This window comes from Tasmannia lanceolata, unplaced genomic scaffold (genome assembly GCF_043159265.1).
Source record: "Tasmannia lanceolata isolate RefF3 unplaced genomic scaffold, GAP_Taslan_0.1 ptg000013l, whole genome shotgun sequence".
Taxonomy (NCBI): domain Eukaryota; kingdom Viridiplantae; phylum Streptophyta; class Magnoliopsida; order Canellales; family Winteraceae; genus Tasmannia; species Tasmannia lanceolata.
Window position 1 is genome coordinate 13,230,441 of NW_027518690.1, and position 26,380 is coordinate 13,256,820.

At 38.0% G+C, this 26,380-nt stretch overlaps 2 protein-coding genes across 3 annotated transcripts; both read left to right on the forward strand.

Annotated features, from left to right (window-relative positions):
- The first annotated feature begins 854 nt into the window (after positions 1–854).
- On the forward strand, positions 855–25,767 carry LOC143889835 (P-loop containing nucleoside triphosphate hydrolases superfamily protein). 2 transcript variants are annotated; one of them, XM_077394200.1, is made up of 13 exons: positions 855–1,266; positions 13,589–13,727; positions 14,297–14,764; positions 18,885–19,132; positions 20,185–20,312; positions 20,427–20,545; positions 20,625–20,717; positions 22,089–22,190; positions 22,294–22,396; positions 23,563–23,646; positions 23,723–23,818; positions 23,949–24,083; positions 25,160–25,767. In XM_077394200.1, the coding sequence occupies exons 1-12, from the start codon at positions 1,013–1,015 to the stop codon at positions 24,035–24,037; spliced, it is 1,923 nt and encodes a 640-aa protein (XP_077250315.1). In that variant the 5' UTR covers positions 855–1,012; the 3' UTR covers positions 24,038–24,083; positions 25,160–25,767. The 2 variants fall into 2 exon arrangements, with proteins under 2 accessions (XP_077250315.1, XP_077250314.1); XM_077394199.1 differs by having other exon boundaries at positions 866–1,266; positions 23,956–24,083.
- On the forward strand, positions 6,821–9,875 carry LOC143889837 (uncharacterized). The gene is made up of 4 exons (XM_077394204.1): positions 6,821–6,988; positions 7,065–7,195; positions 7,281–7,356; positions 7,424–9,875. Exons 1-4 carry the CDS (start codon positions 6,826–6,828, stop codon positions 8,311–8,313), a joined length of 1,260 nt encoding a protein of 419 aa, XP_077250319.1. The 5' UTR covers positions 6,821–6,825; the 3' UTR covers positions 8,314–9,875.
- Positions 25,768–26,380: the final 613 nt, after the last annotated feature.

The following is a 26,380-nucleotide window of genomic DNA, read 5'->3' on the forward strand; positions in this document are numbered from 1 at the left end:
AAATAATGCAGTTTGGATGACCACGTATAGATTTGGATTTCAAAACTAAATTATTTTTTTTTTGTTTGGACGCTCCTTGGATTTGAATTTGAAATCTAACAAAACGAAAAAGCCCTAAAATACTTGATATAGGGGCATTTCAGCCATTTTCCATGATCCAGGGGTATTCTAGTCATTTTACCCTATATGTGGGTATTTTGATAATTTTTTATGTCATAAGGTGTTTTAGTCATTTTCCATGACTCAGGGTATTTGGTCATTTTCACCCGGTATAAGTGTATTCCGGTCATTTTGCATGATACGGGGGTATTCTAGTCATTTTACCTAATATGACGTATTTTTATCATTTTTATCTCATGAGGGTATTTTTAGTCATTTTTCATGAGCCATAGGTCATTTTTACTTGATATGAGGGTATTGTGATAATTTCCCATGATCTTGAGGTATTTTAGTCACTTTACCCTATATGAGGTTATTTTGATGTCATAAGGGTATTTTAGTCATTTTGCACGACTCGGGGTATTTTGTCATTTTTACCTGGTACAGGAGTATTTATAGTCATTTTACATCTCTGCTGCACTCATCTATGCACATGCTACTTTTTGGTGGCCTAGCATTTTGAGCCGTACAGCATGACTGGCCTCATAGGGTGATCCCAACCCTCCAATTTGTAGAAAGGTGAATATATCATTTATCTTTATAAATATAGTGGGCCCCACTTTTTTCGATGATCCACACCAGACATTTGTTGGGCACCAACGTAAATGGGTGTATTCATTTGTTGTGCCCAACAAATGAATGGCTTGGATCATGGGACAATGCGGACCCCACTATATTTGTTTTGCCAGCAAAGGGACCCCACTATAAACAGTCAATCCCCTTGATCATAAACCCTTTTCTCGTGGCGGGAAAACACAAATAACATTTCCACAGAAGCCAAAATCAGCAGTTTTGCAGAAGAAGAAGAAGCGAAATAAGCAAAAGTAAAAGACGAGGAAGAAAGAGGGAGATTATGGAGAAAGAAGTGTGTTGGAGAAAAGGTCTGGACGAAAACCTAAATAGACTCCAATCTCTCGTATTCAGAGCCGATCTCGCCATTGAAAAAGGGGATTTCTCCGCTGCCCTAGTCCTAGGCCTTCGCCTTATCGGATTCCTCGATTCCCATTCCCATGACGCCATTGATTCCGCCTTCATTCATCCAATCCGTAGGGAAATCATGTCGAAGATCGACACAGCTCGTCGTTCCCTTGCTCCAGATTCCGATCGGTACGTCTCCATCTCGGAATTTGCTTCTATTTCTTTTCTTTTCTTTTTCCTTTTTTTGCTTTTGTATCTGTTTACTTTATCATTTATAGAGAAATCAGAAGTTTAAGCATTAATTGGAATTTAGTTCATCATATCTGGATGTGTTTGCAATGTATGTATGAGTTTGGGTGTGGCAAAATAGCCAAAATGGCCTATTACCCACAATCAGGGTTTTAAATTTCGGCTTTAGTTTTGGTTGACACGAAAACAGAAACATTTTGGTTTCGGTGGAAATCTTGTAAAATCAAGGAAATGTATGGAAACATATGCACATGATGAAATTTTAAGATAACATGTTGGAAAATGCTTGAATAAGCACAAATACATACTTAGAAACCATCACATAAGCAAGAATGCCATACATAATGGCTTAATCTAGGGGTACAACTCGGGTTGGGTTGAGGCCAACCCGAACCCGACCCGAGGAAACATTTACTCAACCCGAACCCGACCCGAACTCAACTCGGGTTGGGAAAATCAACCCGAACCCGACCCGGCTTCTTTTTCCCTGGGTTGAACCATGGTTTTAAATTTCGGCCGAAATATTTCGGTTTCGCTAGAAAACGAAACGAAAAGAACATAGAGTCGGAAAAGTGCAAAATTTCGCCGAAACGTTTCGGTGAAATTACCGAAAATTCCAAAATTTCGGCTTGAATTTCGTTTCCACACCGAAATAGTAAAAAGAAACCCTTTTTAATTTGAAATTTCATCAAAATTTCAACGAAATCTAGTGAGATCACGGGCCATATAGAAAAAGCCTCATAAAATTTCAAAATCTTTGAAGAAATGTCACATTTCATCAGAAATTATGACAAAAAAACCAAAGAGGCCAAAAAAAAGTGAAAAAAGGGGAAGACTGAGGGAATCTAACCTGACCTTGCATGTGAATTTGTGATTTCTTGCCTATAAAATTACATCACCTCCATCTGCCTTTCATCATCTTCCCAACAAAGCTAAAGTATAGCTTCTTCATCTTCCCAACAAACCCAAAGCAAGCTTCAGCCTCAAGCTCCTGTAGCTTTAAGTAGGTTATGTTTCTAGGGCTTTGCTTCTTCATTTTCCTGGAGGGTTGCAAGATTGAGCCGAAGCCACGGAGCTTGAGCCGAAGCCACGGTTTGTAGGGCTTTGCTTCTTCATCTTCCCGGAGTTTCATTTGCAGAGGTAAATGGTAAGAAAGTAAATGGGTTATGTTTCTACTTTCTACTTTTCTAGGGCTCTGCTTTTTGGGTTAGCAAAAACCAGTGTTTCAAAACTCGGCGACTCGACTCGGAACTCGGCTGAGTTGACGCGGAAATGGAATGGCTGCGTTTTGGAGTCAAGAACTCGGCGAGTCCGCGTCAAGTCTGGCCGAGTTTGGCTGAGCCTGGCCAAGTTTGGCTGAGTCTTGGTGATTTCGAGAATCTTGCTGATTCGTGACCTTAGACTCAACCATCCCGCAATCAAAAAAGGGAAAAAAAAAAGATTTTAGGCAAAAATCATACATGAAAATATGCTTAGGTTTCTTCATTCAAGGTAGAAAGAAAGAACCCTAACTTGAGGGGGATGGGAGAGGATGGGTTGGTGATAAAACAATATAAAATGCTTTTTTGTCTTGTTTAATGCTATTTTGATTTTTTTTCCAAAAAACGAAAGAGCTACTGTGATCTTACAGATTTCTAGAAAAAGAGATGGAGATGACAGGCTCTGCCCAACAACCTCATTATTTATTATAAAAATGAATAGTTTATTATAAAAATGAATAGTTTATTAAGAAAATGACTTTGGCAGATTTTGTCTTCTTCATTTAATTCATAGGTGGCTGGCTGTTCTCACGTCCAAAAGCAAGACGCGAAACTGGGTAGCAAATCCCTTATTTACTATCTGACAGATGCAACTCTTCTTCATAATAAATATGAGGAAGTGATATGTACACCCCATTTTCTTCCCTTGGCCACTCCCCTCTTGTTTATTTATGGCTACTCATTTATACTACAAGAGGGTAGCCCAGGTAAGGAAAGGGGGCTAATTTATCATTTCTACATTTGCTTTTCTCCCACTTTCCTAGGACTGCCATTCGGCTGTTTGATTGAGAGCTTCTTGGTAACTGCTATACCACTCGACAGCTGGTTAAATAATAAAGACATAAGGGAATTGTTATTAGCACAACCCTTTTTGATATTCTCCTTACTAAATGTAGGAAAATATCAGTAAAGTAACTCAAATCTAAAGTTCTAAATTAACTGTAAAGAAGAGAAGTGATATACTTGCCCCTGTTTTTTACTTTGACAACCCCCTTTAGTGTTTTTATGACTACCCTTTTACACTAGAGTGGGCTGTCCTAAGAAAAAAAGAGGTGAATATATCATTTCCAAGCATACTAAATTTTTTATAAATAATTACGACTCATCTGACTTGGCCGCGTCACCCGCGTCAACCGCGTTCTTGACCGCGCCCGTGTCGAGTCGACAAGGATTTTCTTCGCCCGCGTTTTTAAACACTGGCAAAAACCCTTAATAAAAGACTCATATAAAGCTATTATTTTTGGGATAAAAGTAATGCCCCCCCCCCCCCCCCCCCGCGGTATAATTCGCACCCTTTTAGCATGAATTGACGGGAAAAAAAGGAGGGCATTTGGCAGACTTTTAACACCTTTTGACGTCAATTCACGGTCAAGGGGTGTGAATTATCCTATAGTGGGTGCCAAACTGCCAATATATCAATGCCCATAATTTTTAACTTTTTTAAAAGTATTGTACAGCCCACTTCATTAGATGATCCGAACCATTCATCTGTGGTTTAGGGCCACATTGTAAAGAGGTTGTGCCCCATTATTTTTCTAAAAGTACTCAAGAGCCCACTTCATAAGATGATCCAAACCATTCATTTGTAAGGGACACAACATAAATAGGTTGTGCCCAAAAAATCATCTCCATAGGATGATCCTGACCCTCCAATATTTACATTTTCATTTTGAGGTCCCTAAATATATCGGAAGGTCAGGATCATCCTATGAAGATGATTTTTGGGGCACAACCTATGGGTGCCAAACTGCCAATATATCAACGCCCATAATTTTTTTAGAAGTATTGTACGTCCCACTTCATCAGATTATCCGAACCATTTATCTGTGGTTTGGGGCCACAATGTAAATACTAAATAGGTTGTACGTGTGCGTGCCCCATTGTTTTTCTAAAAGTACTCAACAACCCACTTCATAAGATGATCCAAACCATTCATTTGTAAGGGACACAACATAAATAGGTTGTGCCCCAAAAATCATCTCCATAGGATGATCCTGACCCTCCAATATTTACATGTTTTCATATTTTGAGGTCCCTAAATATATCGGAAGGTCAGGATCATCCTATGAAGATGATTTTTGGGGCACAACCTATTTACATTGTGTTCCTACAAATGAACGGTTTGGATCATTTTCATAGGTCATACAGTACTTTTAGGGGACAACCTATTTACAAATGACTCCACTTTTATACTACAAGGGGTTTTATTAGGGAGAAAAGGCGGTGGATATATCATTTCTCAGTTTTTTAACTTACACAGAACATTCTTGAACCCACCCTGTACTATATCCACCCTCTTTTTCCCCTGGACAGCCCCCTCTAGTATATTAGTTACTACTCTTTTAGACTACAAGGGGTTGTACTAGAAAGAAACAGGGGGCGACAACATTTCTCGAGGAAAGATTTTTCCTTGGAAAATTTGTTTATTTCCACAAATTATTGGAGAATGGTAGACTTTAGGAATGTCATTTATTTAATTAAAGGTCCCTGTACATAAAACATGACTTCTTTGGTTCAACTGTTCAAGTCACTTATATTCTTGTGTAATCAAACAATGGAAGACTGTTAAAGTTTGGAATAGTTTTTCATTTCTTAACTTTCCCAGAAAATTTTGAAAGGAATAATATTGCTAAAATTTGCTACTATTTTCACAACCTATTTACATTATCTCTTTGATCTTTCAAAGTCTTTACTGTCACCATGCCACGACATCGTCATGAAGAGGATGGGGATGGGGATGGGGATGATGCTCGAGATATTGGTTGGCTACATGGGCGATCTAATGGCAGCAGGCAGAAGACTATATGCAATTATTGCGGAAAGAAAATAGGAAGTGGGGGTGTTACACGATTGAAACACCACCTGGTAGGTGGTTATGGAGATGTATCAGTATGCCCATCTTGCCCTAAGGAGGTTATGACACTCATCTCAAATTCATTGAAGGGGAGCAAACAAAATAAGCAGGATAAAGCGAGGAGGAGAGATGAGTTTATCGATGCTGTGGCGGGAAACTATGATGGAGCAGAATGGATGGATGATGATGATGATATTGCATATCCATCTGATGTCGAGACAAGCAGACAGATGATGGAGTATAGACGAGCTATGGCAGAGTCTGTGGCTATCGAGAACGAGAGGCGGCATATCAACAATCTTAATGCTACGAGGCCAAATTTTGGCCGATCCATACACGAGGCGGGTGGGGGTAGTTCGAGGGGAGCCGCAGGTGAGGGTAACATAGGAGGAAAGCCAATGCAGATGGGTTTGACATGTGGGGGCAGCCTAAGGGATCCAGCAAGCATGGACCCAACGATATGCACAAAGGGAAAACAAAGGGGTATCAGGGGCATGTGGGGAAATGCGAGGGAGAAGGTTGGACGAGCATATGCAAAATTTGCCTTCCACAATGCCATCCCAGCAAATGCTGCAAATAGCCCATACTTGCAGCACTTTATTGATACAGCTGGCCAACACGGGTCAGGAGTGAAGGCCCCCACTTCATATGAGGTTATGAACAAATACTTGCCCATGGAAGTGGCTGAACTGGAGGAGTACATCAATGGGCTGAAGAAGCAGTGGGCCGAGTATGGAGTGACAATCATGTGTGATGGTTGGACTGGTCCTACAAGACAGTCTATCATCAACTTTATGGTATATTGTGATGGTAAGACTGTCTTCTTGAAGAGTATTGAGGCATCCGACGTTGTAAAAGATGCAAAATTCATATATAAGCATATGGTCGAAGTGATTAAAGAGGTTGGAAAGAAGAATGTTGTTCAAATTGTCACTGACAATGGGAGCAACTATAAGAAGGCAGGACAAAAGATTATGGAGAAGTACAGTATGTTCTGGATTCCGTGTGCAGCACATTGCATCGACCTTATGCTGAAGGACATCGGAAAGAAAGCGACGGTGAAGAAGCTAGTTGATGAGGCCAGATCAATGACTAACTTCTTATACAATCATGGGTATATACTGGCCCACATGAGAAGCTTGTGTGGAGGAGACTTGGTACGCCTTGGGCTTACTAGGTTTGCAACTAATTACGTCGCTCTCCAGAGTATGTTGGATAAGAAGGTTGGTCTAAAGCAATTATTCTCTTGCAAAGAGTGGAATGAGTTTAAGGAGAGCAGGAGTGTAGCTGGGAAGAAGGCCGAGGAGATCGTCGGTAGACCATCCTTTTTGGGATCATTGCAGGACTATAGTTGGTATATTGGAGCCAATTGTAAAGGTATTGAGGATGGTAGATGGGGACAAAAAGCCTACCATGGGTTCTTTGTATCACGCCATCCAATTGATGAAAGAGGCAATAATAGTAGCTGCTGCTCGATCCTATCAGGGCTACCATAAAATCATTGATGATAGATGGACGAAAATGCTCCTTCACCCACTCCATTCGACTGGTACGGTCATCAATTTATATTTATTATCTCTTACGTCATTATTTACAATATACTAACAAATTATTATTTTATTTAGCATATTATCTCAACCCAAAGTACCAGTACTCGCAAAACCTTGGCACTCGAATGGATCTCATTGAAGACTTAGAGACTGTGGTAGCCAAGTTGGAACCGGATGCGACTGCACAATCCGTTGTTCTTGGACAGGTGAGCATTTCATTATTTCAACGTAAATAGATGGATATGCATTAGAATTTTCTACTACTAACTATTGGTGTTAATTCAATTATAGCTCAAGTGGTTTAGGGATGCAACTGCCTCCTTTGGACGTGCAGCTGCTATGGCCGGGCGAGCTACGACATTGCCAGGTAAAGGCTTGCTATAAATATTAGTTGTCAATCGACAGTAACTAATTAAAATATTATTATTATGCAGCTGAGTGGTGGGTGTTATATGGGTCAGATGCTCCTAACTTAAGAAAGATAGCGGTAAAAGTGTTGTCTCAGACAGCATCTTCTTCAGGTTGTGAGAGAAATTGGAGCACATTCAACCTCATTCACTCAAAGAGACGTAACAGGCTTGGACATCAAAACCTACACAAGCTTGTATACGTCCACTACAACACACGTTTGAGGATGAAGCACGTCTCTACAAGCAATAATCGGGAGGACTACACCGACCCTATTGATCTGACGGACATATTCTGTGAAAATGATGAGGATGACCCTCTATATGAGTGGGTGAGGGAGGTTGGAGAGCCGCTGATTGATGCCCTGATAGGTAGACCGAATCCTCTAATCATTGCAGAGATGGGAATAGATTCGGATACATTGCCAGAGACACAGGGCCTCTCTCAACCCGTTGCCATTCCAATACGGAATAGTGATGATGATTGGTCGACAGATTCGCCATCAGATGATGATAGAGGGGGTGGCAATGCTAGTGGTGGTGGGGGCAACATGGGAGGTGCTGGAACTTCTGGTGGTAGAGGGGGTAGTGTGGGAAGTGTGGAAGGTGAGACTTATAGACCACTTAGCCCATTCACAGTGGAACAGGAGTTTGACCATGCTACACAAGACCAAGATCATGGTGCACGACCACAGCCAAGGCATGGGCAAGCATTCCAACGACGACGGAGGTATCAACCCACCGATGAAGAAAATGACTCCCTAGATGCCCATTCACGTTATGGAGTTGATAGTTTGACAGACACATTCGACGGTATGAGCATGGAAGGTGGGATTTCGCGGAGTGTTGTGATTGCCAACTCTACCGATTCTGGTCCATATGGTTATGAATTGATTGATGCATCTTCTGAGAGTTGACAAGGTTCGACTACTCCTTACGGCTATGGGTACCCATATGGCTCTAATACACAGACGCAGTCATAGACTGAGTCATATGGCTATGGGATGCCATATGACCTATACGCAAATGCACATGGCGAGGCATCATCTTCTTACGGAGCAGCATTGACAATACCTAGCCCTAATGTCATGTACCCACGTTTGGGACTGTTGATGCAAGTTGAGCAGTATGTCTTTGATTATTATGTCCAGCAATACCAACAAATACATGTGGTTAACATGTCCTGGCAGGAATACTACTTGTTTATTGAAGATCAAATTCGTCAGCAGATGCACCGTGCCCATCATGAGAGAAGGAGGGATGATGAATTTGAACCGCCTCGTAATTCAATGTGGTATTGACATAGAGGGGGCCCCTTAGAGAGATAGTTGGTGATTGTACTTTCTTTACATTACACTTATTTCATTGTACTTCTTTCCTTTGACTTTAGAATACACTTCATTGTTTCCAACATATGCGATAGCGCATGTTTCTAAATTTTGATGTTGTTGAACTACCATAGATGACTTTCATGCTTAAATGATGGTTTCTATGTGTGTATTTGTGCTTATTCTAGCATTTCCAAAAGTTTCATCTTAAAATTCCATCATTTTCATATGATTTCATTCGTTTCTATGATTTTACAAGATTTCATCCGAAATTTCGTACCGAAACCGAAACGTTTCGGTTTCGCTGATGACTGAAACCGAAACCGAAACCGAGATTTAAAACCTTGGGTTGAACTTGATCCGAGTTGCACCCCTAGCTTAATCACAGCGAACACTTAGTGACATGCGTTGTTGCACATGTCAAAGTCTATAAAGAAGTACAACATAATGAAGTATAAGAAACTACAATTACTTGTTTCCTCTCAAAGGACCCCAACTTTACGTCAATACCACATAAATTTATGAGGCATTCTTGGTCCCATGCCGATTTGACATCCCATACATAAGATACAATTACTTTGATGTGCAGTCAATGATGCTGCCTACCAAATAGCATTCTCTACAATAATGAAATGAAATGAAAATCATAGCATCTTTCCAATTTTCACCATTAAAAAAAAAACATCTTTCCATTTTTTTTGTCGTTTCGACCATTTTGGTTGAATTTCGGGAGTTTCGGTAAAATTTTGGGAATTTCGACGGAAATAATGACATCGAAGGAATTCATTGAGATTCTATTTCGATGGCGATGAAAACGGAAATATTTCGGTCGTTTGCGAGAAATTTCGGGAACATTTAAAACCATGCCCACAATTTATCATATGGGGTTTCATCTACAATGTATAAATGCATATGCTAGAGATATGTTGTTTGTTTTGATGCGCGTAAGATGAGTATTGATAGTCTAAATGCAACTTATGTTTAAAAGATCAACTGATGTCTAAATTTCCAAGGGCTTCGTGGTGAAGTTACAACTCATTCTTTGTTGCACATTGCGGGTATACCCATTTTCTAATGCAGTGCGTTTTAGCAAAATAAGTGCTAACCCTATCCTATTTTATAAGCGAAAAGATGTGATCAATTGGGGATTTTTAAATATTAATAAATAAATAATTTTTGTACAAAAGAAAAAGAAAAGATGTGATATATTTGGGATTTTTAAGTATAAATAAATAAAATAATTTTTGTACAAAAGAAATTACAAAATCAACTAGACTCTTTTACTTGAACACGTCTTAGCTTGTAATACAAGCTAGACAGAAAAATATGATAAGAACTAAGGCGACAAAGGTAATTTTACAATACAATTTAACATGGAATTGAAAAGATTAAAAAGTCAAAATTGTAAAACTATGTCTTTAAAACTTGTAACTTTGATCAACCATTGGTCCTTCTTATTTTATTCGTTACTTTAACCTATATTAACAACCCTCTCTCCCTAACCAATCGTAGCCCCGTCTCATCCTATACCTTTCTCTTTTGCTTCCAATGACACATTTCATATTTACTTCCTATGATGCTTCCCATACACTTCTTCTCGGCTTTCCCACTATTTTCTTGATCCTTGTGTCCTGCGTTTTCTTCATTTTAGACTTATCATTTTGTGCTTTCCCTTTGCACATTCAGTCCTTTGATAACTATTATATGAAGTATCACATTAACATATTTCTAACAAGTGAATGCCAATTATTGTAGTAGTAGCTGTTCTTTATTCTGATTTTCTCATTATAGATCTAATGGATTGCCATCTTCTGAACCATATAATGCTTGAGGAACTCAAAGTTTCCTTGTTTTGGTTTTTCCATCTTTGAATATTTTATAGAGATATGCAGGGGTCTCATTGCCTATGATCGAGGGTAAAGAACCACGGAGAGAAAGAAACAAAGACGAAATCTTTTCTAAAGTTTTTTCTATTACTTCTTACTAAAAATTCAAACTTTGTTTTGTCTGCATATTTTTGAATGGTTGGTTATGTTTGTAAATTTGTATTATACTTGGGTATTTTTAGATGCGTATTTCTCTCAAATTAATACATAGGCACTAGGTCTCAAGTCCTTGTGGCATCATCCACAAAATTTCGGGTCTCTTTTCCCATGTTACATGGAAATGCAATGAGAAATAAATTTCCTGCCTTCCAACTGATGTTTATTTTTCCATTATATCAACACTTTGGTTTGATGAGCACAAATGCCCTATTTGAGTTGAAACCCTAGATCCAAAGTATGATATCATAATAACTTGGAAAAGCTAAACGACGAGAATGAGGGAATAATTGTCATTAAAAAAATGAGGGAATAATTGTAATTAGACTAATGTAATCTCCATTTAGGATATAGACTGTCGCTCAAAGAAAATAACTAAAAGAATACTGTAAGCCCTAAGGTTCAACCCTATCTATGTTTTGATGATCCACAAACTCAAATTGATTATATGTTGCTAATGGCTTTGCTAGTGTTGTGATTTAGACATGATTGATCAAAGCCAACACTATGTGCAAAGTGCTAATGGCAAGGTTGAGAGAACTCATGTTGGTGATCTTCTCAAGAATTCAAGCTGGAGGAGTCACATGCATTCAAAGATTGATAAAGAAGTTCCTCAAGCCCAAGAGCCCAAGAAGATCAAGATAGTTCAATCAAGAGCTCCAAGATTTACATTTTGTGTTTTAGATTGTACTGAAGATCTCTTCATATGTGGTTTTGCATTTCAAAGCATTTTTCAGACCATTTTCAAAACCACCTTTGAACCCAATTTGATTTCATGAAAAATCACTTTCAAAAGATCCCAAATATTGCTAAAACAAAAGGATATAGCCCAAGGACCCATCACTTAAGTTCGAAGTAAAGTTTAAAAGTGAAAAGACATGAAATTAGCACTTGAATGGCAGACTATAGACTATAGATCTCATCGTTTTCGTTTAAATCGAGTATAAGAACGTCAAAATCCGATAAGACACGAGGGAGATATGAATTTTACAAGTTCAGTGTGCACCCTTCTGTTACGAACCAGAAGTCTGACCAGACATCTGGCTAGATGTCTAACTAGATGTCTGGAAGCGTAAAAAGAGCCACTGTGCTCTAACGGCTAGTTTGATTTATGACCAATGTGTTCCCATTTTGCCCTCCAATGGTCATATCATATTTTTGGCTATAAATACAACATTTAATGGGTATTTTACTATTTTTAGAGAATTTTAAGGGATTTTAATGATCTACAACTACTCTTGAATTCAAACTTTCAAATTTTTAGTGTTTTTGAAAATCTTCTAAGAACTTTGAACGTGCACACCACTTTGAGGAAGATCTCCATAGGGATTCATTGTATCTTGTATTTGGAGTGTTTTGTCAGCCTTCAAGTTGTATCAAGGCTTCCAAGAGCCTAAGAGCTTTCTTCTTTGTTCTTCAACTATTGTAAAGAGGGTCTTCGGTTCGGCCCACTAAGAAAGGTGAATCAAGCATTTGAAAAGGGTCTTCCGATCTGGCCCGGTTTCAAGAAAAGAGGATCGTGATAGTGGAAGCGCCAAGAAGGTTTGGTAGAGTGGATGTAGGTCTTGGTGTCGGATCCAAGTATCAAACCACTTAAAAATCTCTTGTGTTCATTGGCTCTTTCTCTCACTCTCCTTCTCCTTGCAAACTGGTAACATCTTTACTTTGCTTGTTGTGATTTAAATTTCAACAAGGGTTAGTTGCAATTTTAATTTCTAGGTAATCACACTTAACAAATTTTAAATTCCTATTTAGACCCAATTCACCCCCCTTCCCCCCCTATTGGAATTTCAAATACATAATCTACTCTTATGAATACAACTAATATTCACAATACCAAAATACAAAGTATATTCAAGGTATATTTCTAACAGTAGTTTCCCTCTTTTTGAGCAGTTCAGAAGTTTCCGTCTATAACTGGAGTTTATTTTACTATCAGTTCACTTGGTAGGCTACCGTTTTATCTTGATGCCTACTGTTTTGAAACTAAAATACTTTATAGTTTCAAATGTCATGCTTATATATGGTTCCACCAGAAAATTATTCACGATTCAAATCCAACATTATTTTGACTCATAAAGAAAATTGAAAACGGGGTTGATTTTGATTTCCATGATAGTTAATGGTGTAAAATTATTTTTCTCAATCAACTAAGGAGACATGAAATTGAATTGCAGGTAGCATTATATTACCAAATTCTTTCCTGTTTGCCCTAGATGCTCTTATAGTGTGTTACTACGTAGAAATGCATGAATGTTATAATCTAAAATTTGATGTGGATTTTGGGAATATTATTGATTTGCTCATATCTTATTTTTCCAATATTTCAAATATATATTTATATTTTTGTTTTTCATAAAATAAAAAATTTACAATTTATGATCTGATTCGATCACCTCTTCATACAGTTTCATGATATGATTTGATTTCCGAGTGTTGTTGATGCCATTTATTCTCAAGCCTATCTCTTCAGTAGTTTATTTGTCATATATCCCTTTTATTTAAATATGGGGATTTGGTATATTGGCTCCATTGTGTATAAATACTGTTACCAGAGCTATGATCGAACCGAGTTAAGTGTCTTTAGCGTTCAGGCCTTTATAAGTGTGTCTTTACCTTAAGTGCCCCTTTTAATTTGCTCAAACCTTGAAACTATTATGCTATAGTTATAGTCTTGAATGCCGTTGTTGATTGTAGTGTCGGCTAAGTTCCTTCTATGTTCTATTTTGAGAAAGATCTGCCCATTAATATTTATCGTCATTTGTTCCTCCCTACACATTCTAATATATAAAAATGATTGTTTGAGTTGCTTATGAATTCAGCCAGGCATTTGAACAAGCAAAAAGAGATGAAGGTTTTGTTTTTGCCAAGAGAGAGGTTATTGACATTGAGAAGGTTAAGCAGTCAAAGTACTTTCGGTCTTTGCTTCAAAAATCCAAAGGAAACCATGCTGATGGAGTGGTATGGGTGCTGACTCCAAGCTTCGTTATCATGTATACATGATGCTCAATGTTGTTTCAAACTATTCATAAATAGAACATTATATTAGTTATTTCTGTCATTGCTTGTTGAAGGCAAGGATTTAAATGTCGGTTTCGGTGTCTGTTTCGGCCACAACTGAAAATGAAAACTTTCGGTTTCGGCCGAAATCATGTAAAATTCGGAAAACCAATTTCGGTATCCTAAGAAAGAGATAGGACAGGTCACATGCCCAAGTAGAAAGTAGACAAGTGCAGTACAAATTTCGATGGAAATCTTGTAGCCAAAATCATGTAAAAAAACCGATTTAATGTACTTTCAGTGTCGGTTTGGACCGAAACCGAAATATTATCCCCGAAAATTCGGATTTCGGCCGAAATTCAAAACCATGGTTGAAGGTATTGGGCCCATTGGTCTAATACTTGAGCTACTTATTGTTGATACATGCTACATATGGAAGATAGGAACTGTGCGAATTGTTTATGTATCTGATCCCAAAAGCCTTACTTGATTCGTTAGCATCATTAATGAAGTTGTTTTTGTATCTTCAGATTCCTGATGCATCAATAGATGCCAATATTGCTGGTCCTCAAAGTTCAAGCTTCAGGGAAGAGCACCAATTGCCTCAAGCAAGCCAATTGGATAGGCAGAATGACAAGTTTAGCCTCAAGGCTTCAAAAGTTATGACACAAACGAAACTAACTTCAATGTATGGTAGCCGGGGTTCAAAGCCAAATGGCAGTTCGTATAAGAAAATTTTGAACCCTGATATTCATGGCTCTGAGGAAAGCATTGTTGTTGAAAAGGCGAACTCATACACCCACAACTACCTGAAAAGTCGTGGTACACCTGTACTTGAAGAAGAAGAAGAAGAAACTCTTGGGAATTGTTTGCGAACAAAGCGTCAGCACATGGAAATTTCAAGCCCAAGACAAGAATGTTCGAAGTCTCCATCAATCCATGAAGAAGCTAATGCTAATATTTCTGGGAATGGATTTGTTACTGCAAGAATAAAATTGGTATTTGTTTTATTTCTCCTGTTGTGTATTTTTTTTCTTCTGAATTTACCAATTATATTTGAAAACCATGACGAATGATGCTTTGACTGAGACATAAAGTTTTGGCCTTCCTTTTTGTGAAGGGAACCCATTAGGTTCTACGAATTTATTTAATTTATCCTGTTGAGTATTTTTTTGTTCTGAATTTACCGATGCTATTTTAAAACCATGGTTAATGATGCATGGCCTTAGGCATAAAAGTTTCGGCCTTCCTTCTGTTGAAGGAAGCCCATAAGGTTCTACATTGTATATTCCCATTTATATCATGATACTTCTTTTGTTTTTCTTTCCCTCGTGCTTATAGATGTACATTGATATTTGTATGTGTCTGCTATTTGTTGCTTTATTTTAATCTTACCCATGGTTTCTTACTGTCAAAAGTTAGGCAGAAGTTTATGTTAAGAGTTACACTGAAGTTTTAGTGTAATTCTTGTAAGTTAAAGAAGGTTTATTTCATGTTAGGATCCATGAGAATACCAATAGGCTTAGACCCTAACATACTTGTTTCTGACAATAACATACTTCCTCTGTGATAGGCTGATACCAAGCTTCGAAAAGTGGGTGAATTTGTCATTCCCCTACTTTTATATTTTTATGTATGGGAAGTCCATTTGACACTGATAGAACCATGTGGGTCCCATAATTGCGATCTATCAGATCAATGGTTCCGATTATAGAAAATATGGACCCAATACTTTTGTCCTTTTGCAAGAATTTTTTGGAAAAGTTTGGAAAGGGATTTTTTTCTAAAATTTCTTACTTTTTTAATTACACGAATAAAGATAACTTGAATCAACCTCATATAATTTTTTTGTAGAGGAACCTTCAATTTTTGATGATATCCATCTACATTAACCAAACGAAATTTAAAACCTTGACTAAAATCACCTTTTGTTGTTTATTTGAAGATGTCAATGCATACTCATCCCCAACAATGTGATGTGTGGACCTTTAAATTCCAACACACTGGAGTTGGAAATAAATATTTTCTAGGAAGTGAATGAAAGATTTTTGTGCTTATTAGGCATTTTAATTGCAATTTCAGTAATGCCCTTGGAAAGTCAATTTTTTTATTAGGATAGATGCGATTTCACATTAAACACTCAAAAGAATAGACGCTATTTCACATAAACGCTGAAAGAACAGAGTTAACTGATACTACTAGAGGAAGCTTACATCCAATACATGAGAATCGTGCTTCTCATCAAAATGAAGCACACTTCTCATAGTAATAGAAGCGAGAAATTTAAAATTTGGAAGCCCAAACTATGTCTACGGGAGGCATGAAGTTGCAAAAACGTGAAGCACAAACCACATAACCAAGAAATGCGCTTCCCATGCTTCGGAAGTGCGCTTCCCCATTTTTGAGGAAGCAAGTCAAATTATGCTTTGGAAGCATGCTTCCCTCTTTGCTAGGGTGCTTCTGGTAACCATGGTCTCTTCCATTCAAGAATGATCTGTTGCATTTGCTCGCAACCATATTTGGATTTTTGTTGCTCATGTTTTAATAGGGGTGAGCATTATTCGCTTATAACCGAATAACCAAACCGAACCGAACCGATTTGGTCGGTTCGGTTTGGTTTTTTTCCATTTCGGTTCAGTTTCGGTTAGTTTTTTTGGAAATTCGGTTATTCGGTTTCGGTCATCTATAAAAACCATTTTTTCCAAAAAAAAGTGCTATATGTGCACTCCGTAGGATCATCAAAACTGTCCATTTGATTGATCACAACTTAATTAGGTTGTGTTCAAAAAATCATTTCGATCAGATGATCCTAGCCCTCCGATCCAAACCTGGATTTTGCTTTTTTCCCTCTTTTTCTATAACCGAATAACCGAATTTTTTTTCTGTTCGGTTTTGGTTCGGTTTGTAAAAATTTCGGTTCGGTTTTGGTTGCCGAAATTTGGTAACCGAAATTATTTCAGTTACCAAATTTCGGTTCGGTTATAACCGAATAACCACCCCTAGTTTTTAATGGATTTTCCTCATTGCGTGGCTAACTTTTCTCCTTATTAAGCTTGCAGCTTTCCAGGTTATCCAGGAAATTAAGAAAACGTTATGTGCTAATCCATCTCTTCCAACAACTCACATTCGTACTTCTTTTCATGATTTAGTGAAGGGGTTCTGTCTCTTTGTAGAAATTTTGAATCAATGGGGTTTGTTCTTCGTTGATGAGTTTATTGATTTTACTATGGAAGTTACAGATTCTAAAACTAAGATGAGTCCTGTCTTGAGTTTGGACTTTGGGGAGGCTCTGTGATGTGTAAGTCAGTACTGGCAACAATATTATGAGCTCTTTGATGAGAACTCTGGAACTGACTGAATACAAAAGTGATTAAGTTGCTTACGTTGGAGATTGTGCCTCTATTTATAGTTAGGATTAGAGTCCTTGCTATTGGTTGGGGTGCCAGCCACATGTCCGCTCCCAATTGGTGCCACGTGTTCACTCCCGACTGGTGGCGAATTTTGCCCTCAACAGTATGAAACACTCATATATAGGTTGGTTGTGATTAGGAATGCCTATGAAGCACGGATACGGGTATGTGGATACGTGATTTTAAAAAAAGAAAAGGATAGGGGTATGTTGGGTGCATGCTGAATATAATATATTTTTTGTATTTTATTATATATTTATTCTCAACTCAACTCAACAAAGCCTTTGTCCCAAACTAGTTGGGGTCGGCTAAATGAATCCTTTATAAAAATTTCATGAAGAAGGTGAAAGGAATCTACCCGGCTTTAATCCTGGTTCTAGTTGGGTTCTTCTACGTGGATATATTTATAAAAATTAAAAATTAAAGGCCCAATTTGTTTGGGATTGTCCCAACTCCCAACCGAATGCGAGCCCCAAGTAGATTATTGGACTCAAAATTAAACATAATTTTGACTCCAATAATCAGTTTTGAGCTCTCAATCGGTTGTCGATGTCACAATCTCAAAGAACAGGGCCTAAATGTAATTTTGTGCCCAAAATGTGAGCCCCAAACAGATTATTGGACTCAAAATTAAACATAATTTTAAACATAATTTTGACTCCAATAATAAGTTTTGGGCTCTTAATCGGTTGTAACGATCTCAAATGAACAGGGCCTAAATGGAATTTTGAGCCCAAAATTGAGCCCCAAACAGTTTTGAATTGTTTGTTGTTTGGGTGCGTACCTGGTACGCATCCAGGGAGTACCCGGGCGCACCCAATACGCACCCGATACCGGTGCGTGGGCCTCCAGAGAGTACCAGTGCTTCTTAGAGGGTTGCAACTCGGGTCAGGCGGGTCGGGTTTTCAAGAACCCTACCGTACCCGAGAAATTATTTCGGGTCGGGTTTAGTTTTCTTTGAGAAAACCATATTTCTCAGGTTGAGTCGGGTTGTTATTATTTAGCGTTGGATATTGACTAATTTCAAAGATTGTAGAAAACGACAAGTTTTCACGCCAAAAATCTCTAAATTTATATCATCAAGTGCAAAAATTTAAGAAAGAAACTATTTTTTTCACATCATAGACATGATCAGCCCAATGAAAACAATTATATTAATATATTATAAAATAATTTGCCATGTTATTCAAGAGATATTTAAGAAAGTCATAGTACACCTATAAGAGTTGTGTCGGGTTTCAGGTTTTTTTTCTTTAAACCCTACCGACCCGAGATTGGGTCGGGTTTTTCAACCTAAAACCCTACCCAACCCAAAACCCATGATTTCTAAACGCGACCCGGGTTATTTTCGGGTCGGGTTGATGTGGGTCGGGTTTTTGCAGCCCTAGTTGTGATTTAACTTGGGAGTTTGTTTGTCATTCTTCGATTCTCATTGAGAGATCAGATTGGACCTTTTTTACTGAAGTTATTATAAGTAGAGATCATCATTAGGCCCAAACCTTGTGTGAGAGTGACTTATTTTGTTTTTCAAAAATTCTTGTTGAACCAGACTGAAATCTTTATTTTAGTTGTCAATTTACACACACACACACACACACACACACACATAATTTTGATGTTCAATTTCATACAACCTTGTTTCTAAGTTGGACATGTTAGTAGTTGGAGTCAACTCATCCTTTTTCTTCATTATTATTATTTTTTGCAGGAAATGGATACAAGACAAAAACATGGCTTAGTGGGCTCTCCAAGTGCTTCTGTTTCTCCACAAAGTGATAACAACTCTATAGGTAACATCAGAAATTATGGCGTGAGGTCAGGTGGTATTTCTCGTCGTGGTATGCGCGGTAGTTTTGTCCCCCCCATCAGATCCAATGGAAACAACATGGGTAATATAGCAAATTCACGAATGACTGGGAAGTGCGATGATGCATTAGAAGATTCAACAAAAAGATGGTTAGTGTGAGCATATGTTTTGAACTTTTAATAGTTTTAGATAGTCATGCCAAAAGTGTTTCAAAACTCAGATTCGGACAAGAACTTGGCCATGGTAAAAGGGTGGCAACTCGAGTGAGACAATGATTTACATGTTCATTTTTCATTAACTCAAGTGTGTCAAAGGAATTTTGACTGGTAGGGCAAAACTTGGACTCAATGTGAACTTGGCCTAGTTAAATGGGAGCCAACTCGCGCAAGTCAACAATTGATGTGTGGAGATTTTTAACAGCGGGTTAAAATTTATGTGGCAGAGTTATGAAGAACTTAAGCTGAGGCCATGTTTTTCTTTTAACTTGTTAAATTATTTATAAACAATGTCCTTCTAAGCTGAGTTTATGTTCTTTAAACTTCTTGAATGATGTTTTAGTATGGCCATACAGATCCATACAAAAGTGTGATCCCAAGAAATACTTCAAGCATAAAAGAAGCTACAATAGTCTATTATACTCTAGGGACTGATATCTGCACTACCAGATTTTGATAATCGCACCACTGACTTCGTTTTACACTTTTTTGATTGGATATCGGTAGCATCTTGAGTATTGTAACAGCCGTGAAAAGCTAATTGAAAAGTGTAAAACAAAGTGAGCCATGCCATTATCAAAATATGGTAGTGCAGATATCAGTTCCCTATCCTTTTTGTAGCCCCTAAAAACAAAATGCAATGCCCTGCAAACACACTGACACACACACACACACACACACACACATGCACACGTGCACGCACAAACTTTTGTAGGCAATGGTACCTTTCATTTCATTGGTAAAAAAGAACAACTTTATTCTTGCTTCATAATATACTTATCTTCAGCCAGATGAATTCTTAATATTCTGTTTCTTATACGTTAGATGTTTCATCTCTAGGCTGCACTTTTAGTGATCAGGAGATCTGAATGTCCCTTTTTTCGTTTGGTTTACAATTGGATAAATGTGGTCTGTTATAATTATACATAAATGCGTTAAGGGTTATATGGATGTTTTAGATTTTTATTTCTATGTTTTGGTTTCAGCTTGGAAATGTTATGTGGTCCTGACGGTGAGCTTCCTGAGAAATTGAGAAATCTGGAACCTCGCCTTATTGAGCATGTTAGTAATGAGATAATGGATCATGATCCCAATGTTCGTTGGGATGACATTGGTAAGTATTTACGGTGCTTTAGGTGTTGCTATCTTTTATGTTTAGGTTTGTTCTCTGAGTTATTTGTCATGAAGAGTTTGCCCTAATCTACTGTCATTTTTCCCAATATTGCAGCTGGCTTAGACCATGCCAAAAAATGTGTGACTGAGATGGTTATATGGCCTCTCTTACGCCCTGACATATTTCGAGGTTGCCGCTCTCCAGGGAGAGGCCTTCTTCTATTTGGTCCTCCTGTAAGTACTTGAACTGCTGGAATAGATACCACATGCTTAGATTAGTAATTAGATTTACTGAATACTTCTCGTGTCTTAGGGGACTGGCAAAACAATGATTGGGAAAGCTATTGCTGGAGAGGCTAGAGCAACTTTTTTCTATATATCTGCCAGTTCATTGACAAGCAAGTGGGTATGTATTTCTTTATTCAACTTTTATATCATTGATTCCCATATAATGGATCATAAGGACTGTCCCTTATAGATATGCATACTGTAACTTGGGCGCAAACTGTGGACCATAGTTGACATGTGTGTGTTTATCATGACATGGTGTATATAAGTCGCATGTAAGGATACATATATCTCTAGATATATACATTCTTGTGAGTTTCAAAGACCTGTGATGGTCATTGGCAAACAGCAAACCTTTGTAATCCTTGCTATTCTCAATAAATTTTGAGTTTCAAATAAAAAAAATGCTTGGAAGGAGCCATTTGTTTCCTAATTGTGTTTTTTCTTGCTTGGTAAGACAAATTTATCAAAAAACAAGAAAAAGGAAAGTGCAAATATTGTCGGGCATCCCCGAGGAAAAGAATACACAGGCAAAGAATTAGTTGGTAGATTAGCTAAAGCTGGTGTATTGAGATAATCATTGATATTCTAAAGAAGGCAATCTCAGCCCATGATGTAATTCCATTCTCCTCAACTCAACTCAACTCAACTAAGCCTTTGTCCCAAACTAGTTGGGTTCGGCTGTAATTTCATTCTCCATAGGAGAGAAATGTGAGAGGACGTACTTAAGATTCGCCCGTCTTATTTTGAATTCACATAAAGAAAGCAACCGATGGAGGAAGGTCCTCCTAACTGAGGAACTTGGGAAGAAACATTAATATTGTCAAAACCATCTGCAACAACCATTCAAAAACAAAAAAAAACAAAAAAAAACATTTGCCTCTATGGATGGAGTAGATGGACCTCGCATCCTTGCAGCAGTACAAATATCTCTCCCCAGATATCAATTAATTTCCACTAACCTACCCTTTTCGAGAGATAAGTCTCGAAAGGGAAATGATATCAGTGCAACCATGTTTTGATAATTGCACAATCTCAGCTCGTCTTTTCTTTTTTAATTGGCTTGTCAGAGCTTTTTGGGAACTGTAATAACCTTTGACAGCTCTTTAAATAATGAACGACAAGATGGGTTTGTGCAATTATTAAAATACGGTTGTGCTGATTTCATTTCCCTTCTTGAAACCATCTGAGTATCAGTTCCAATGGAGATATGACTGATTTTGAGAGCTCAGCATGCTGAATACCTTCTTTAACTACGGAGTTCTGCATTGTTTGTTCGCATTTGAACCTAATCCTTAGTGAGAAGATGAATGCTTCCCTGCATGCTTCAAAAGACCAGTTCCTAATGATGCTAGGCTTGTGTTTTTGACAAGTCATCTTAAATCATCAATAGATTGTTAGAGGTTATGTGATTAAGATTTTAACTATTGCTGCCTGTTTGTAATGTATCTGGTTTGTCCAAGTATTGATATGTTGGTGATGATTGTAGATTGGTGAGGGTGAAAAGTTAGTGAGGGCACTTTTTGGTGTTGCCAGTTGCCGTCAACCTGCTGTGATATTTGTTGATGAAATAGATTCGCTACTATCCCAGGTACATCTGGATATTTAAATAATTGCATGACCTGGTTATTTAATTAATTGCACGAACTCTAAACAATTATTATCTTGTGCTGAGTATACCATTTATATTGAAGCGCAAATCTGAAGGCGAGCATGAATCAAGTAGAAGGCTTAAAACACAGTTTCTGATTGAGATGGAAGGCTTTGACGGTGGAAACGAACAGATTCTCTTAATAGGTAATTGATGAACTATGCTCAATTGCTACCGTATTGTTTTTAATAATTATTGGGATTGAAAAGATTAATTAGTGAAGCCGAACAAAGTTCGGTTAAGATTCCAAGGCTTTTAAGGTTGATGGCTCCCATCTGTTTCTTTGTTACAGTTATAAAGTGGTAATGCTGCATTACCATGAATAAATTTTCACTATGTTTTATGAAAAATGCTAAACTGAGGGGCACCCTTGCAGAAATGGGATGAAAGGGCGCCCTCATCGGATCCACGTCACCATAGAGCAATTAACATCTTTTGACTTTTATGCCATTATAAATGCTCTATGGTGATGTGGATCCAATGTGGGCGCCCTTTCGTCCCATTTCTGCAAGGGCGCCCCCTCTGTTTAGCATTCCTCATGTTTTATTATTAAACTTTGTATCTTCTAGGATGTGCTTGTTCTAATGTTTGTTTTGGGGGGATTAAACTTATATTTATTAGATACATGGCCTGTTTGGCATTGTATTGAAGATCTAAAGCTGTAGAGTTCCTTTCTTTACTTATTCTTTGCATCATTGGATCAGGATGTCCTTAACACTTTTCCTGCAATAAGAATTATTGGAGTCTTCATGAGCTTGAGCATTCGCCTGTTGATGAAAATGATTCCTTTTTTCTTCATCTCTTTCTTTGCTCTTGGAGAGAAGGCAAATGCATTAGAAGGGAGAAATTACAAAATATAAAAAATTAGAAGGGAAGTTAACAATACCTGTCAGAAAAGCCGAAATGCAAAAAACCTTGTTTCAGAGGTTGAGGCCTCTCTTAGTTGAAATGAATGATGATCTCCTATCAAATTATTGAGGACTCTCAAACACCATGTTTATCAATCATGATTTCTCACTACTTTTTTAGGGAAATGATATCAGCACAACCATATTTTAATAATTGCACAAACTCAGCTTGTCTTTTTCTTTTTAATTGGTTTGTGAGAGCTTTTTGGAAACTGTAATAACCTTTGACAGCTCTTTAGCTAATGAAAGACGGGAAGGGTTAGGGTAAATATCAGAACATGGTTGTGCTAATATCATTTCTCCTTTTTTAATCTCCAATTCGCTATTTTTTTCCTCTGTGAACAATATCATAGCTGTCAGATCAGTCCATTCCATTTGTTTTGATTATTGGATATTAAAAACAGGAGCAACAAATAGACCCCAGGAGCTTGATGAAGCTGCACGTAGAAGACTTACAAAGCGATTGTACATACCTCTCCCTTCTTCAGGTGAGGTTTTCAATGTTACATTGATTTTGGACCATTAGAAAAACAATTTTGTAACATTACATTATCGGTGGTGAAGAAGCAAGGGCCTGGATTATTCGTAATCTTTTGGATAAGGATGGACTGTTCAAGCTTTCAGCCGAAGATACGGATTCTATTTGCAGGATGACAGAGGGTATATACACAGTCTACTTTGAACCTACCCCTATATGTGTGATTTCTCTCGAGGATTGTGATGTTAATGTGAAAAGCAAACCTTTCCTTCAATCATTTTCTGTCCAAATTCTAACTAATCTCCTTTTTAGTTTTCAGGGTATTCTGGTTCAGACATGAAGAACCTAGTGAAGGATGCATCCATGGGACCACTGAGAGAGGCTCTGAGGCAAGGCATTGAGATTACAAAGCTGAAAAAGGAGGATATGAGGCCGGTCACTCTTCAGGTAACATTGCATGATCTTGAGTTTGTGGTTACATGCCTGCATGCATACCCACATCTATAATATATACTAAATGTCACTTGTCATTCTTTTTCTTGCAATGAAAATTTTTATTGGCATTTTTTCCATAAAAAACTTTATTGAAACTTTTTCCCATCGAAAATTTTTGTTGGAAATTTTTCCATGAAAACTAACTTTCCATAGAAATTGTTTTCCAAAATAATAAAAAAATCCGTTTTCAAGGAAAATTGCAAACCTACCAGGCCTTGGATATTTTTCCCATGGAACATTGTTTTCCCCAGAATTTTTTTACACCCACTGCATAGCATGGTGGGGCTCACCATTGTAAACCTCATGTTTTGATGGAGTGGGTGGGGCCCACCATAATATACCCAACCCAAGCATAGGGTGGGCTCCACCATTTTACACCTCATGTTTTGATGGGGAGTGGCCTGCCATTGACACCTCATGTTTTGATGTCGTGCGTCCCACTATCTCCACCCGAATCCATGCATTAGCTAGGGTCCCATTGTTTTACACCTCATTTTTATATGGTAAGGCCCACCAGTTTACCCCACGCATAGCATGAACCGGGAATGCTAGTATGTTATGTGTATGTTCAACAAGCTGAGCCTATTACTAGGTTCTTGGTTGGTTTTGGGGTGCCATGTCATCTGCTAATGGTGTTTGGTTGCATGTTTTGATTCAGTAGGAGATTACTTGCCACGTCTCTACTTTGTGTACTCATGTGGCATGACTTTTGTCCCCCACCATACTATTTGAAAAAAAGGTTTTTTGCTAGCAGTCTTGAAATTCAGTGCGCACTCTCTCTCTCTCTCTCTCTCTCTCTCTCTCTCTCTCTCTTAGTAATGACACCCCTACTGCCCCCCTTATTTCGGTAAGCACTAAGAAACTACTTAGTTTACAACCAACTGACCAAGCACTACTTACCACCACTCTATGAGGAGACTACTTCACTGCTATTACATCTGTGGACTACTACTTCACTTATTCACAACTACTCTACCAGGCAACTATATGCAACCAAACTGATCCTTAGTTTTCTTACCAAATTGTAGGACTTTGAGGATGCATTGCAAGAGGTGAGGCCCTCCGTTTCTGTGAATGAACTGGGAACATACGAGGAATGGAACAAACAGTTTGGCAGCTTGTCGATCTAATAAATCTAACATAGAAGTCTGTGAATCTAACAAAGTAAGCACTTGAAATCTCACTATTTTTTTACTTGTGATAGCTTGGAACCTCACTAACTTTCATCAATACTTCTTTCACTACTTTGTTGATAATATGATTCTTCTGTACTTTGTGAGGGAGCCAATATTGTCGCCACCCTCAAAATTAGGCACTTCCACCCATGTCAGTTTGCCGCCCCAAGGTTAGGCATGCAAAAATGGGGGATTGAAGATGGTGTTTTGGAAGATTTGCATTTCTGTGGTTTTGATTGCCATCAACGTGAGCCATGTGCAAGGTGGAGATGTTGGGTCCAATTTTTCTTAGGAAAAACTACCAAAAACCTCATTGATCAAAGTATATAAACCAAAATATCCCTCAACATCTTCCATAATTATCAAAACCATTGCCTAAGGGGGTGTTGGATCTGTGCAAAAGGAAATTATGGAAAACAATATTGTTTGGAAATGTTTTTATGGGGTTCTTTTTTTCTGGATTTCCTTCTTCTAGAGGTTGGTTAAACGCTCTTCATTGACTTTGACCTTTAATTTTTAGAATCAAAACCTAAATTAAGTACTTAAATTTTCTTGCTAAAAAATTATCAAAAATAAACTTGGTTGAGATATTTAAAAGGGTGCATCTATAATAAAAGAATTTAAAAGTGAGATTAGTGGGTTTGGGTATGGAGGTGATAAGGGAATTAGATATTCGCCTCATTTTTGTCACTTGTGGGATATCCCCCTCTAGTGCAAAAGGGTTGGAGGCTGTCCCAAGAAAATGGGGCAAGTACATCACTTCCCTTAATTTTTGGGGAATGATAAATGCGCCCCTTTTCTTTTCTAGGGACATCTAGCTGCAGTGTACGTGGCAATTAGATGCATTGAATCCTTTGCATGTAAAGTACATCAGTGCCTCTGCAGTCCTTGATACACTGAAGGTAGGTGTCCCTAGTGAAAAAAGGGCGGATATATCACTTCCCTAAATTTTTTTTTTTTTTTGGGAAAAATACAGATAGACTCCTCCCTCAACTACATGACATTTTCACTTCTAACCCTATAGTTTCGAAGTCACCAACGACACCCGTGAACTTTCTGACACATTTAAGTACA